General features: G+C 34.6%; 2 protein-coding genes across 4 annotated transcripts; one reads left to right on the forward strand and one right to left on the reverse strand.

Annotated features, from left to right (window-relative positions):
- The first annotated feature begins 5,335 nt into the window (after positions 1-5,335).
- On the forward strand, positions 5,336-7,219 carry LOC114760845 (probable mannitol dehydrogenase). Its single transcript, XM_028950139.1, has 5 exons — positions 5,336-5,440; positions 5,541-5,654; positions 5,747-6,260; positions 6,363-6,516; positions 6,651-7,219. The coding sequence occupies exons 1-5, from the start codon at positions 5,340-5,342 to the stop codon at positions 6,857-6,859; spliced, it is 1,092 nt and encodes a 363-aa protein (XP_028805972.1). The 5' UTR covers positions 5,336-5,339; the 3' UTR covers positions 6,860-7,219.
- A 2,010-nt stretch (positions 7,220-9,229) lies between these two features.
- Positions 9,230-14,835, reverse strand: LOC114760851 (bZIP transcription factor 16). 3 transcript variants are annotated; one of them, XM_028950145.1, is made up of 13 exons: positions 14,699-14,835; positions 13,910-14,020; positions 13,768-13,824; positions 13,607-13,681; positions 12,899-12,988; positions 12,732-12,791; positions 12,439-12,608; positions 11,618-11,672; positions 11,388-11,430; positions 10,995-11,284; positions 10,118-10,195; positions 9,913-10,038; positions 9,230-9,654 (listed from the first exon to the last, which is right to left on the reverse strand). In XM_028950145.1, exons 2-13 carry the CDS (start codon positions 13,976-13,978, stop codon positions 9,538-9,540), a joined length of 1,230 nt encoding a protein of 409 aa, XP_028805978.1. In that variant the 5' UTR covers positions 13,979-14,020; positions 14,699-14,835; the 3' UTR covers positions 9,230-9,537. The 3 variants fall into 3 exon arrangements, with proteins under 3 accessions (XP_028805978.1, XP_028805977.1, XP_028805979.1); XM_028950144.1 differs by having other exon boundaries at positions 14,511-14,834; XM_028950146.1 differs by lacking the exons at positions 13,910-14,020; positions 14,699-14,835 and having other exon boundaries at positions 12,928-12,988.
- Positions 14,836-15,858: the final 1,023 nt, after the last annotated feature.

Genomic DNA, 15,858 nt, shown 5'->3' on the forward strand with positions numbered 1-15,858 from the left:
GACACATTAGATTATTAGCCCAACGACAATAGAAGGAAGGAAGGCTCCTCATGAGTTTCACCCGCAAGCATCGACGCATGAGACTGGGCACAATATTGAAGTGTAGCAGTAAACGTAACCCTAACGCAAAGCATCAGAATCCAAAATACCGAGGACGTTTTGACAGACATAATTAAGGCCATAGAGCGAGAGGGGAAAGATAAACGACGGTTCAATACCTGACATAACTATGCTGATCATCAACTTCAACCGCATCTTCGATTATTACTCTGAACTCTTCCAAGGAGTTTGCATACTCCTTATGTGATTTCAGAATGTTAAGCAAACTGATCTTAAAATTGCATAAGCAGAAGCACGAAAAACATATATATAAATTGATGGTTGAAAAGGATGTCAAAAACTTCTTGTTGATCAATCGGTTTCGAAACATCATCATCAGCGAAGGTGGGCGTAGTGCGAGCTCGGCGCTCTCCCTTAATCTATTCGTAGATGATAGGATTAGCATTTATTAAGCCAGACACCATTTTGCCGGTTAATGTAGAGAACTCACAAATTAGGGCAACAAGTGAGACGAAGGATACCGCTGGAGGACGATCGGAGCTCTGGACGAGATGTAACGGCGGGTGTAGGAGAAATTTCGAAGACCAGGATGTAACTTCTCGGCTGGGCTATCCCGACTTGAGATTTTTTAAGTTCAATTCAAAATTTTGGCCAAAAAAAAAACAGAGGTTCAATTCAGAAATTGCGAAAAAGGGACAGATACTCCCCTATCAGATTTTTCTTTTTATAACCTTGCCATACAGAATTGATGTTGCTGATATCAGAATTTTAAGTTTTTGTTTTTTTACCTGTATAAGTTAGAGATTGTAAGCCATGGCAAATCGATATCAATATATCAGTATATCTATTAAATAAATAAAAAATGAAGCTAAGCCATTTCTAATCACATTGCGGCTCCTCACTCAATTTATCGTTTTATGAACATTACCAACTTGTGAATAGTACTGGCTTAGCTATTGCATTTATTTTCCTCCTGCTTTTTTTATTTTTGTGTGATGCAGTAAATGGCCCTTCTTATCTGTCTTTTTTTTTTTTTGAATTAAAATTGGATAACATTACTTAGAACAAGTAAATAGTTACAGCTATACTCCCTCATCACTTTCCTCCTCTAGATTTAGAGGTGGAGGTTGATCAAAGATACAAAAGTTACTCTCTGTCCTATGAGGCAGTTTGGCAAGAAAATCAACAATGTAATTGTCCTGCCTGCTGTCACATTTTTTTGTGTTAGGATATTCTACACCTACCCACTTTAATCTTTTCATTTTTGACTCTTCAAATCCAAAATTTAAACTCTGTTGATTTGACTCCTTCCCTCTCATTTTCTTCTTTTCCTCACCAAAGCCACCCCAACAGAGGTGGAAAAAATCTCCTTGGAGCTTCATCTTATCAAGGGAGAATTTTTTTCCCCCATATGCTCTGCTCTCACCCTCTATATTGTAATCTCTCTCTGTCTCATCCTTTTTTCTCCTCCTCCTTCATTTCTTCTTGTTTACAACTAATAAATGCAGAGGGAGAAGTGAAGACACGGATACGAGAAGTGCCGCTCTATTCTCTTTGCTTTCTCCTTTTAATGACTTCCATCTACACTTGATGCGAGTATTGAAGGTTTCGCATCACTTTTCCTGCAGAGATGTTCTTTTCAATTCTTTTATAGTGCCTTTAAGTGTGATGCTTGTGATCAAATAATGAGAATTCAATTTCGTTGAAAGGCTTCCTTGACCTCTTTCAATCTTTGTTGTTGATGTAAGAGTTGATTGCCATTGAATTGTGGAGGGTCTTTTTCAATGTCTTGGGCTGAAGGTGAGGATCAGTTGATTCTTGCTTTTCTTTGTTTGGATTCTTTGGTCAGTTTACAGAATAGTCCATCAAGTTTGGTTTCATCTGTGGTCTGCTAAGCAGAAGATTATGGAGGGGATCGGACAATCTGTATGAAGAACTACGGAAGGCCAAATGGGAAGAATTTTAAAGCGCCTATTTTCTCTACGTCAGATGGATATGTCTCTGTTAATTTGCTTTTCAAATTGAAGTTGCCTTCGTGTCTATCTTGGTGCTATAAGAACGAAGTAAAATATGTGCAACATCCATACTTTCACTGATAAGATAAAGCTTCCACTTTTATTTATTGAGTTTACAATTTAGTGACTTGCAATTCTGCCTTCATGTACATATTCTGGTGCGGTTGATTTTCCATCTTTCATTGTGTTCAGGAATTTCATCCCTGACAACTACTTTAGTTTAATGAGGGTGTTCTGGAATCCACATATTATGAGGTCATGCCTGAGAAGAGAGCATTGTTGTCGGGAGAAGGGAGGCCTATCTAGGATCAAAGTACTTCCGAGAAATGTGATATGAATGGATGGTTTCTACGTCGTTGGATGAGTATGATCTGTTTTTTTGCTTTTTCTCTTCGCGTTAATGGCTCTGCAATTAGTTATCACTGTAGTTGTCTGTTATTTGCATCATTGACAAGTATCTCCCTCTGTGCCCAGGTGATATTAATGAATCTGAATGGCACCAGAGACCCATTGGAAATTCATACACTATTATTATTACCACAATTCCTAATGCCCATTTTTTCCTCCTGGATGAGCATGTTTTGTTTTTCTTTTTATCTCTAAGTTAATGCCACGCATGACTGTTTGAATGTATGAGACCAATGAGTAAGTTAAGTTTGCAGCTTTTTTGGTTTCTTCTCCGTCTCTTCATGCCATAATTGTTAAATCTTGGATTTACTAATTATCACATTTATATTGAAGCTATTATCCACTTCCTCATATTGTGTTCTTACAGAGGAGAGATGATGAGTGTAGAATTGTGACAGATATCCCCTAAATTTTTGGATTGGATTCGGCCTACCAGGATCTATAGCTTGAGTATTTATAATCTTTTACAGGATCTGCTTATGTCCTAAATCTGATTTGTCATTTGTTTCTGCAGCTTTATGTTATTTCTGATCCAGTTTGTATGGCAAGCATTTTGGTTTTCTAGAAACACAGATTTCAAAAACCAAAATTAACTGGTCCCTTATTTAATGCACATACAAATGAAACAGGATTGTTCAATATCTTTTCATTGTTTTACTCATCTTAGTAATTAAATTTGTAAGATTGTTAAAATATTGAGCATATCAAATCCAAATCAAAAGCATCTAATGCCTTGAACGGACGTGAATCCTTCTAATAATAGTCATTTTCCTTTCTGTATGAAAAAGAAGAGAGTTTATTTCAATTTACTCTTTCATTTGCAATCACCGTTAACACAAATTAAAACTATTAATTACATTGAAGTGAATTCTTCCCGTGCATTGCACATGAGAGTCATTGCTGGTTTACTAAATACTAGCGTATTAGAGAATATCAGTTAAGTTATATAAAATCTCTCTTAAATTTTGTTATATATTTTTTTCAATTCTTAATATAAAAGCTAGTTGATTAATTTTAAAACATTAAAAAAAATGTTAAAGTAGTTAATTATAACATATATCACATGATCCATCTAAAATATGTATGTATATCATTATATTATATATATCAATTTATAAATGAGATACATTAGTTTAGAGAAAAATAATAAAGATAAATAGTTAAAGTAATTTAGTAACTTTTTAATTTTTTCAAATTAATCGATCAGATCTTATATTGAGCATCAGAAGTAGTACAAACAGTTTTTCTACTTCAAATTATTAAGAAAAATTAGAAATACTATTTATACATGATATAAAGTTCTGAGGAATTTTGTACCACTTAGGTTTGCAAACTATTGCAAGGTTACAATACAACAATGCGCAAGGCTACCCAAAAAGCAATTTGCTACTAAACTTAGGAAAATTTACTATATCATGTTTGGAAAAATAACACTAACAATTAAATTATATTCTGAATTATTTTTTAGTAGTACTTAATATTATAAATTACATTCTGAATTACTATATCATTTTTTGTACATGTAATATCTTAAAGTATTTTTTTGCTGTTATTTAATATTCTAACCTAATTTTTTTGTATATTTTGATCCTCATTAGAATTTTTTTTTTTCATGGTAGCGACGCTGCTCCCAAACTAAGGATAATGAGAAGTACTGAAAAAAAAAACTTACAAATGTTGAATATACTAAAAATTAATTTGTAATATTAGGTATTATTATAAGAATATTTTAAGATATTAAATACACTAAAAGTTAGTTTAGTATAAAAAAAGTTGTTACTAATGTTAGAGCAAGTATTAGGCATGATGGATCATGGTGACACAAAAAATGTATTAGACATGACGGATAGAAGGTAGGCATCGAAACTTGGAATAATTTATTAGTTAGTCCATATGATTTATATGTAAAGAAATCACCTATGTTAATTAGTTAACTCAATTAATCCCTAGACGTGAAGATAATGTTTTCACTATTAGAAAATACACTAGTTTAATTTGACTTTAATTGTAGCATTCATACATTCACTTAAAAAGCAGCTCACCCGGACTGACTCAAAACATACGTAATTTATAATATAGGTATAGTAACTTTCTGTAACATTCCATATCACATGCTCAAATTAAAAACAAATTATTAACAAACGAAAAAAAATAAAAGATTTTAGACTAAAAAATACATTTGGTCCTATAATTTTGTACAAGGTTTTAATTTGATTCATTAACTTTAAAAAGTATACTTTTAGTTTTTTAACCCTAAAATTTTTTTAAAAAATGATGAAATTAAAATCTTAAATATTGATAAAATATTCTCAAACGCTAATATATTAAGCTTAATTTTCAAAATATTCATGATTGTTACAAAAAAAATCATAATTAAAACCTAATAATTTTAAGATTAAAGAACCAAATATAAGCTTTTTAAAATTAAGGGATTAAATTAAAACTTGACATAAAATCAAAACACCAAATATATACTTTAGCCAAAATTTTAACATAAAAAAGTATTAAAACAAATTCTTGACTAATCAATATAGTACGGCACCGAGAACATTGCCCTGGTCAAATGTTTGTGTGTTCTCCAAGAGACGGCTGAGCTCCCTTTTTCTTTTTTACAAAGGAAAAATAAAACAACCTCGTCATCAGTGACGTCACATGTGCGTCATCGAGTGCGTCAACCCCAAGTCACCAGCCCTCCCCTTGTCACTCATAAATGAGCACCACCACCTTTGTTCTTTTCTCGTACTCACTCCGCTCTCTCACTAAACTCACTCTCACTGTCTCCCTTCCTGTCTGCGATACTCTCTGATCTGTCAATAATATTCTAGTTGTGATCCGTACAAGTATTTGAGTGTTGAAATGGCCGTAGCACAAGCTGAGTTTGAGCATCCAAGGAAGGCCTTCGGATGGGCTGCTGGGGATTCTTCTGGCCTTCTCACTCCTTTCAACTTCTCTCGAAGGCATATAACAATTCCTTCATTATTTCATCTTTTGCATCCTTATTATTCCCTTCTTCATTTCATCCTTCACTAACATGAACTATCCATTTCTTTTTTTCAGAGAAACCGGAGACAAAGATGTGACCTTTAAAGTCCTTTACTGTGGGATATGCCATTCCGACCTCCACATGCTCAAGAATGAATGGGGCTTCTCCGTCTATCCACTCGTACCTGGGTACATACATATACACAATATATATATATATATATATATAAAAACCTCTGTGAATGTTTGAAAATGAAACTCATTAACTTTGATACGTACAGGCATGAGATTGTTGGGGTGGTGACAGAAGTTGGAAGCAAGGTGGAAAAGTTCAGAGTTGGAGACAGAGTTGGTGTGGGATGTTTGGTTGGTTCGTGCAGATCCTGTGGAAGTTGTTCTGACGATCTTGAGAATCACTGTTCAAAGTATATTCTCACATATGGAGCCCAGTACGTAGATGGGACTATCACATACGGAGGTTACTCTGATTTTATGGTTGCAGATGAGCATTTTGTGGTTCGCATTCCAGATGCTTTGCCTCTTGATTCTGCAGGTCCTCTGCTTTGTGCTGGGATCACTGTGTATAGCCCTTTGAGGTATTTTGGTCTGGACAAGCCTAACCTTCACGTGGGTGTGGTTGGTCTCGGTGGGCTTGGCCATATGGCTGTCAAGTTTGCCAAAGCCTTTGGAGCTAAGGTCACTGTCATAAGCACTTCTCCTAACAAGAAGAAGGAAGCCATTGAACATCTTGGAGCTGATTCCTTTATTGTCAGCCGTGAGCAAGATCAGATGCAGGTGAATATATATATGTTAATATATATATAGAGAGAGATATAGATATCAGACCTTGTTCATCTAATTAATCAATATCATGTTTGTTGGTATATATCTCTGTAGGCTGCGATGGGCACATTTGATGGCATAATAGACACAGTTTCTGCAGTGCATGCTCTTTTGCCTTTGATTGGTCTACTGAAGCCGAATGGCAAACTGGTGTTGGTTGGTGCGCCTGAGAGGCCTCTGGAATTGCCAGTATTTCCTTTACTTTGGGGTGAGTATAAATGGAAAATGATTAAATAATAACAAATTGACGAATGTTATTGATTGAAAGGTGAAATTGAAATGCTCTAACAAAATGTGTGTGTGTGTGTGTGTGTGTGTGTGTGTGTGTGTGTGTATTGGCAGGGAGGAAGATAGTGGCCGGAAGTGGAATTGGAGGGATGAAGGCGACGCAAGAGATGGTAGATTTTGCAGCCAAGCATAACGTGAGACCAGACATAGAAGTGATTCCAATGGATTACGTGAACACTGCAATGGAGCGACTACTTAAAGCTGATGTCAAGTATCGTTTTGTGATTGACATTGGCAACACAATGAAGAAGCCAACCTCTTAGAGATCTGCATCCATATATATATATATATATATATATATATGATTCGAGATTCTGGGGAAGAAATAGCTGGCTGATTAATTAATTAGTGCAGCGGATGAGAGTTGATTTGGAAGTGTGATAAATCAATATGTAAATCTTCCTTGTATCAGTATTATTCAGCCTACTGTCATATTGATTTGAGGAGTGTATGTCAGATGTCTTATTTTGTCTGAATAAACAAACGCAAGAAGGTTTAGTTGTTGCCTTCCAATTATTATTAGATTCGCCTGTTTTAATTTGTTTTGATTATGGAAGAAAGAAATGGATTGCTTCCATGCACACCTACTTAATTGAATTTAGATGTGCGTGTGACTCCCTGAATTGACTATGGAAAAGTCGAGCAAGTTTATTATATTCATGTATACTTAAATGCATATAAAAGTACCCGTAGATTACCTACCATATATATACTACCTCCGACATCTTTAATATAAGAAATAGCTGAGAATTGAGTTTGGTCCTAAGTATAAAATTTCAATCCGCTTTTTCCACTAACTTGGTGATTCATTTTTTAAAATATCCCTATTAATTATACGTGTCAAATTATTTTTATTCAAAGGTAATCATAGTTAAAAAGAGCACTTTAGGAAAATCAAACATATAATTAACTTAACTAATTTTTTTTAATTTACTCAAATTAGTTAAGCAGATTTTATATTAAAAATTTGAGGTGATATAATACAAGAACGAAGGGATACAAAACAAAGTCCGAAATACAAGTTTTGCCAAACATAATAAAGGTTATTGATGGAAGCTAGATTAGTAATTATACCAAATTTCACATGCGAGGATGAATGCTAGCGGAGTCAAGAAAATCAATATGTGGGGTTAAACTTTCAAGCCACATGCAATATCCTAATGCAATTAATTAATAGACCTACAAATTAACTAACTAAGAACAAGTCCAAAGAATTTTTTTTTATATTTATTTAAGTCATCAGACTCCTCAATAAGTCATGGGAAATCTGTTCCTCAACTTGCTAGGTTTGGACAATTTGGGGGGGGGGGGACAGACTTTAGTTTGGATATGATGATAAGGAATATCTTTATAATATTTTATTTAAATTTAGTTTAAATTATTCCTATTATGGCATGAAATAATATATTGTACAGTATATATAGTACAGTAAGCATATTTATTAATATTATTTTTATAGGTTTAAACAGTAAACATTTTTTATATTTCTAAAAAGCCAAAGAATAGTACATGAATAATACCCATTTCTTCTAGTATAAATATAATATATTGTTTAAATTAAAATTTTTAAAAATTCATGTCACATGATCAAAATATTCCCATATTCAAATCCAATATTTCAATTAAATAATTATTTGAATTAATAATACTAGAATATAATAATTATCAATTGGAGTTGTAGGGCTTGGGGTGAGTTTGATTAATTTAATAATTCTGAACATTTAACTAATATATGTTAAATTCGAACCTGTGTTCTGGGCAACCATTCAATCCAGTTTTAATAATAAATTTATTCATTGCCTTTTCCCCTAAAGCCCAACCCATCCGCCATAATAATTGAGCACCGACTCAATATCATGAATACCAATATATTCCTCTGATGCTTAACATATGAATTGATATTAATCTTAAATATAAAACCTATTTTTTATATTTATCTTCTAAATTATTCTTATTAATACTCTCTCAATTATAATCAAGTAGAAGAAAAAGAAAAGATATTGAAAAAGATGATTATGATATTTAAAAAAAAAATCATATTTCTTACAATTAACTTATTTACCTTTTTTAATCTAATCAAATTAATTAAATAAATTTTATATTAAAAACTAAAGAAATATGTTATAAAACTATAATTCCATAATCGTACTATTTTTGTCATCATTGATGATAGTTTTGTTAAGCAGGAAACTGATGAGACAGACAGGAATCCGCTAAACTATGATGCAATTAATTGGACCATATTTGTTATCACATTTGAAATCATTTGTAAACACATTTCATATAAGTCGAAACAATTTTTCTTACATACTTATTTCATATTTCACAAATCACGATTAAAAACAGCTTATAAGTCATCCTAAAGAGGTCCTTAGTTGTTATGCCAAGCATACATCAACTAATGCAGCAGACATAGGCTAATCATGAATAGGAAAGGGTGGGGGCATTGCTGGAACTAAGAAAAGCCACTTTCATAGGCTAATCAGGTTCTTTGTGGTCTCACCTGTTCTCTTCAGTTCTTGATCCATCTGATGTGACTGGTACATCGTATTCTGCTGAAACTGTGGATCGATAGACTTGCCTTAAATAATGAAGTACAAAATACAGCAGTTTGGACAGAATTCACATTCAACTAAAGGGAACAAGGAATAGATGGCATAACATGAAAAGAAAAAATTGCCCATGCCCATATTTAATAGCTTAAGCTTGCGAAGAAAACAATGACCGCAGAATTTCACTATTAAGTACAATCCAAGTTGTATTGATTGTTAGATGACCTAATTAGAAATGAGTAATGATAGAGCACAAACAGATCCTAGGACTATATATTAATGGTCGACTTTTAAACAATTTGATTTGAACTACAAGCTATTCAAAACATAAACTTGCTGTTCCTATTGGGTTAGGTTATGATCTTGAGCATGAAGCAGGTAGCTACATATTAACGACTGCCCTGCACGGCTTCCGTCTGCTCAGCCTGTTGAGTGTCACTATCCACGTGTTGGTCATTCCGGGTAGGCCTATGTTCCTCATTCTCAGGTAATTCCCCAAGTTTTTCCTGTATATATAAATTAGTTAGATAGCATGCTCAAGATTCGACAAATATTTTCAGATCATAAAGGAATCCGTGTAGCGGTTATCAAACAGCAACTGTGATGTGATTCCCTCTTGCCTCATTTTATTTACTTAATCAGGGATCCCATACACAGAAAATATTGGTACAGCCCTTATCCATTAGGGACTCTCCTGGCAGGTAGAGTGCTTATAAATTTCAAACAGACCAAGAACAAATATCAAACCATATCAATTTTATCACCTTGAGGGCAGCATTTTCTGAGAGCAGTTGTTCGTACTCACTCCTTATCCGATTCACTTCAGAGCGAAGAGAAGCATTCTCTTCTTTTAAAGCCTCAGCTCGCTGGGCTAGTTCATCACATTCCGCCTGAAAACAGAGAACAGACACAGATGACGCGTGTAGCAAGCATGATCAGGCAACAAGAAGCAGAAACAGGTTACATTACCTGCTTGCGCAGTCTAGATCTGCGAGCTGATTCCCTGTTAGATTGCTTCCGTCTTTGTCTCTTTAGCTCTCTTTCATCCTGTGTTAGACAAAAAGATGATTTTCAGACGAAAAGAAAAAGTGTAAAGAAACCAATCATGCAACAATAATGGTCGTTTGAGAAATAATTTTTGCAGCTATTGATTATGATCGTTTGCTAGAGATCTAATAACTAACTTATAAGGACTCAAGTAAATATCCATATAAAGCAGAGAAGCATCACAAGGCTAGATGCATCTACCAATGTCTCAGTAGCTCACCTAAGAACAAACAATATGGAAGGAAGAGAAGAGACACCTGCTTACAATTACAACTTCAAGGGTGATTGGGTTTTTTTTTTTTTTTTGGGGGGGGGGGGTGCCAGGCGTGCACATATTTGTTACAATCATAGAATTTAATATTTCCTTATCAAAAACACCTAAATGTAAACAAATCAAACAATACAACTGGTAAAGATGTGTAATTGTGCACATTGTTTTCATATCAAATTCCACACCGAATACTGCATATACCGGATTAGCAACATTATTCCTTTTCTGAAATCATAGAAACTCACAATTCTGTTTAATTTTCAGAACAAAGGAGCTTAATTTTACAAGCCTCCAGCATGCAATAAAACTAATAGGTCTAAACAAGTTTGAAAGCTAGTGAACAATTTTTTTTTTTTTTACCAGAGCTGGTGAACAATGTTATGAGCCTCAATTTGCAGTAGGAAGTTAGGTACAAAGCTGTCAAAAGGCGACCAAAACAAGATTCTCTACTGATCCAGTTCAATCCTCATCAAACAGCCATGATATTATAAGGAGAAAATGGACATCATCTTTGTTAACAAAATTAACCTGCAGCCAAAGTTGTGACTGAGCACCCTCCCGTGATCCAGCAGTAACCATTCCTCCAGCAACGGCAGTTGAAGGAACCTTTCCTCGCATTGCAGGAATAGAGGATGAAGTGGGTGCACCCCAATAGTCCATTCCTATATTTAAGTTTGTCGTGGGACCAGAAACACCACCAGGAGCACCCGCAGCAGAGATAGGCACGATACTCATAGTCTGATTGACCATATTGTGAGGTACGTTAAGTCCCCCATTTTGAGGAGCATGTACCGAACCTCCATTTTGAGATGGTTCAGCTGTAACTCAACAAAAAGAAGGCGGTATCTCAGCTGTGACATGCATAAATTTATCTTCATGTGTACAGAACTCAAAAAAAAGTAAAGCATAAACATGCCAGACCTCCCAAAGAGTCCTGCCTGCCCTCTGATTTCAGCTGTGAGTCCTGTAAAAACAAGAGAATGAAAAATGTATGACATTATATCACCTAAGACATTTTACTAAATCAGCACGTAAGACCACACATGGCTCTAAGTTTTTCCCCCTTCATACATATCTTAGGTTTGTTCAAGTATACAGGTACTGCAAAACTGAGTCATAACAGACATATATGATCACATAGTAGGACTTACATTCTCAGAATTTGCATCACTTCCTTCACTAGTACCTTCACTTGCACTTTCACCACTGCAAGTCCAAGTTAGGCTATCAGCATATGTTGCCAATATGCAATTGCAAATGGCAATTAAACACAGAAAAGTAATCCACTGTCAATTCTAACAATAAAATCCCTTTAGTTGAGAGGGGCAATATGGCGAAAACAGCAGGAATCAAGTAACTGCAGCATTGAAAATAAACACTACTGTTGCAAACATCAAAATGTAATAAACACCCAATGACTGAAAAAAGGAAAAGTTGAAGTTTTGACACAGTTTTCATCCATGAAACACAAACACTACAGTATGGAAGTTGTGCCAGCATTCAGTTTATGTCTTCTCATGCTATATGTTGGCTTTAAGTAGCACAGACATTACATAACACATTAAATTACATGTAGACACTACACGGTCATTGTCCATTCAGTGTTTTGTCCCATGTCCACGTCAGTGTCCAAGCTTCCTAGGTTTCCTTGCAGTAACATAGTCAGAAAAGAACCAGAAAAGTACCAAGGGAAGGCAAGAATGAAGTAATCAACTTCAGGAATTTTTCAACTGTTTCCACATTCAACTATTTCACATCCAGAAACCTCACCAAATGTAACTACAAAAACGATCTATAAGGAGACAAAAGCAGATACTAGAATCAATTCATAATTGGGCATTGCAGTTCAGATATTATAGGCTTAAAAAAGACCTCATTTGAATCCCTCGCAAAGGCAGGTATATAGGAAGTTACTCTATCTAAAGACATCAGCAGTTTTATAGCTTAAGCTATATGACGCACCCGATCTTACCTTTTTGAATGAACTCCATTCGCAGATGCCCCTGGTGTTTTATTATGTTTATCATTCTTTCCAGTAATCATATTCAAACTACCCAAACTTCCTTTTGATCTTTTGATCGGCAATTTTTCCTTCACCTCAGGAGGCTTACCATCAGCTTCCATGCTGCCAAGAGTATTGCCCTGCATGCAAACTCATGGGTTTTCCTTACTTGGATAAAGACTGTTCTAGAGCAGGAGAAAAGGACAGAAATGAAGAAAAAGTCAAAAGAACAAAAGAGAAAGCAGAAAGGATGAAAAACTCACTGAAGGATCGGCAATACCATTTGGAGAAGGCATGGCAAAAGGACTAAAAGGATAAGATCCCTGCGCAAAATCATGGCAATTTGCAAATAATGGCTAATGCTTTAGAGATTATGATGATTTAGTAACTATATGACAGCTTCAAGAAAGGATAATTTACAAAAGAATACCGAAGGCATAGATGGATGAGCATATATACCACCATGAGGATACATTGCAACATATGGATGTGGTGGGGTACCATAAGGAGGCATAATATGCTGCAAGTAACAAAACACGAAAATCATGACATAAATATTCAGCCATATACCACGTAGTATAAGAGGAAAGAGGTGCATACTAGTTAATGTACTGCAAGCACAATGAAGAACGATAAAACAACAGAGAACCATTCAACAATTGAACATGAGGAAAAAGGAAAATCTACATTCACTGTTCCAGCAATAGAAATGTCATATTACTAGTTACATTCCTCCAATCCTTCACGGGAAAAAAGGGACCCCCTTTGACATGACAATTTTTAATTTACAGTAGTACACACAAACACAGATTGTGCCCAGCAGTAAGCTCTTGATTAAAACAACCATATCCGTGTGGCACGTGCAACAAGAATGTTAGGCATGTCCTGGCCTGTTCCAAATGGTTTTATTTGAAGGCCCAAAATACCTTCCTTCCTTTTGCTCCAAATGCATTAGATCAGAAAATACAATATCCAAGCACTAGCAAGAAACAATCTTAACTTTTTATAAAGAATATAAAAGATGAACGTTGACAAGAAAACAGGCATACACATTAGTGGGGAAACACACTTGAGTTGAGTAATATTCTACATCATCATATGCTTGAGATTGGTTAACAATAAGTTAGGGGATAACTACCTGGACACCCCACACATATGGGTGAGCCTGGGGACTCGATGCTAAGAACCCATGTGGAGGCATTGGAGAATATGCCTGTAGAAAGAAGCAGAGGAAATCAAAATCTAAGCTTAGCATGAGTCAAAACATAATATGCCAACAAAATTTTTGTCACAGTAAACCTGAAAGCCGGACCAATCAGGATTAATCGTTCCAGTGCCAGGGGTTGAAGACTGCTCCTGAAAGCACAAGGGCCAAACAAAAAAATTCAATCATGTGCAAAGTGCCATTAAACTTTCATGGTAGAAAAGAGCCCAGCTGGACCTGTGACATAGCCGGAGGTGTCTTTGGCTCCTTCTCTTTCGGAGTTTTATCCATGTCACCGCTACCCATGGTTTTATATCAGTATCCTCCAAAAATTTACACTAAACCATGCTGCGTCATAAGAAAACTTGCGTTACAAGGCAGCTAGCAAGGTGTTTCTCATCCGAAAAACAGACAACAAAGTCCCACTGCTCAAAAATAAAGCCTTGTATACAAAACTTTCCATGCACAAACTTCAATGTTAAACCAAACGAAGTGCTACAATCTTCATATTACATTTATAGATTGTAGTGGAAGTAAATGAACCAATAATACATTACTTCTTCCTTCATTCCCAATTAAAGTAAACCGTGAAAAAAAACAATTTTTAAATCAATTTCCGATCTTTTCTACGAAAGTAGCATTGGCATGTAACTGATAAATTTCTGTTCAGCTAAATAAAAACACTACTCCAATAACCTCTATTAAAAATGACTTGGCAGCAGCTAATAATCAGGTCCAGAACAAACAAGATAACATTGAGAAAAAATTGAATTCATGCACAAAATTTAGCAATATATAAAATTCAGCTCTTAGCCAACAGAGGAAACATTTCAATTACCGCTCATAAAGAGAAGGAATCGTCACGGCAGAAGGAGAAGAAGAATCGGAATATGCTGAATACAAAGCAAATGGAAGCGACAATTAAGACTAGAAATAAATGGTATGAAAAACAAAATTCCTCCGTGACACGTAGGTCAATCAGGTATCTATTTTGGGAAATATCAGAGCAAGAAGGTGATCTTCCACCTTAGAAGGTTCGATAAGATGTGCGGGGAAGAAGGAATTGGGGAAAGTTCAGATTAGGGTTTTGTTTGCCTTCGGTTTGAGTTTTGTTCGGGCGGGTTCACTTCTTGCGCGGAGGAACGCATAGGTCGTCGTACGGTGTCGCTGTCCAGTCAGATTGTCGTTCCCATTTTGCACCGCAGGTGTGAAATCCCCCTTTTCTCCTCCTGCCCATTGTTTTTGTTTTTCCATCTCTTTTCTTTTTTTTTTTTGGGGACAAAGTTTTTCTCTCTTTCTGTTTTTTTTTTTTACCAGCTTGTTTTTTTTTCTTCTTTAAGTCACCATTTTAAGATCAATCTTCTTATTTTATCTTTTTAAAAATTTATGATGAGTTAATGACTTATAAATAGTATCATATTTTTAGTTTTATATTATAATAAATATTTATGTTTATTAATATTAATATTTGGTTTCCTGTGGCATATTAAGATCTACGTAATTCATTTTTTATTTTAACTATATAAAGATTAAACAGCTGAATAAGAAGTATTTAAATTAGTAAATAATTTAATGAAGCAAAGTATGACTCACTGTTATTAGTGTGAGAATATAAAATATAAAAATTTACAATAAATTAAGTCATTTACTGACTACATTTTTGGCAGGCACATCATTCAAATTCAGCGTGAGGCAGTATATTCAATTTTGTTGGTCGAAAACAGTTTTGGGCTTTTTTTAATGAGAACAGTTTTGGGCTTTTAACAAATGTACAGGCCTACGAGCAGGTCCATTAATTGACATGTTGAAGCCTTATCCGTAAATTGTGATGCAGGGTTAACATAGAAAGTACGCAGAGATATTATCACCAAAAAAAGAAAAAGAAAAAGGAAAGGTGCACACAAGCATGCTACTATCTCATATTTTTAATATGAGAGTTATTTGACTAATTTGAATAAATTAATAAAAAATTTTAAATTAGGTATTTATAATAAATAGGTGTTATTTTTCCTAAAATACTCTTCTTAATCATGTATATTAGTTAAAACTACTATCTCCAGTTCTTAATATAAGAGCTAATTAACTAATGTGAATAAATTAAAAAATTAATTAAGTTAGTTATTTGTAATAAATAGGTGCTGTCTTTTCTAAAATATCCTTGTTAATCAAGTGTATTAGTTAGAACT

The sequence above is a fragment of the Neltuma alba genome, unplaced genomic scaffold (genome assembly GCF_004799145.2).
Source record: "Neltuma alba isolate B1F8T4 unplaced genomic scaffold, ASM479914v2 tig00011027_pilon, whole genome shotgun sequence".
NCBI lineage: Eukaryota > Viridiplantae > Streptophyta > Magnoliopsida > Fabales > Fabaceae > Neltuma > Neltuma alba.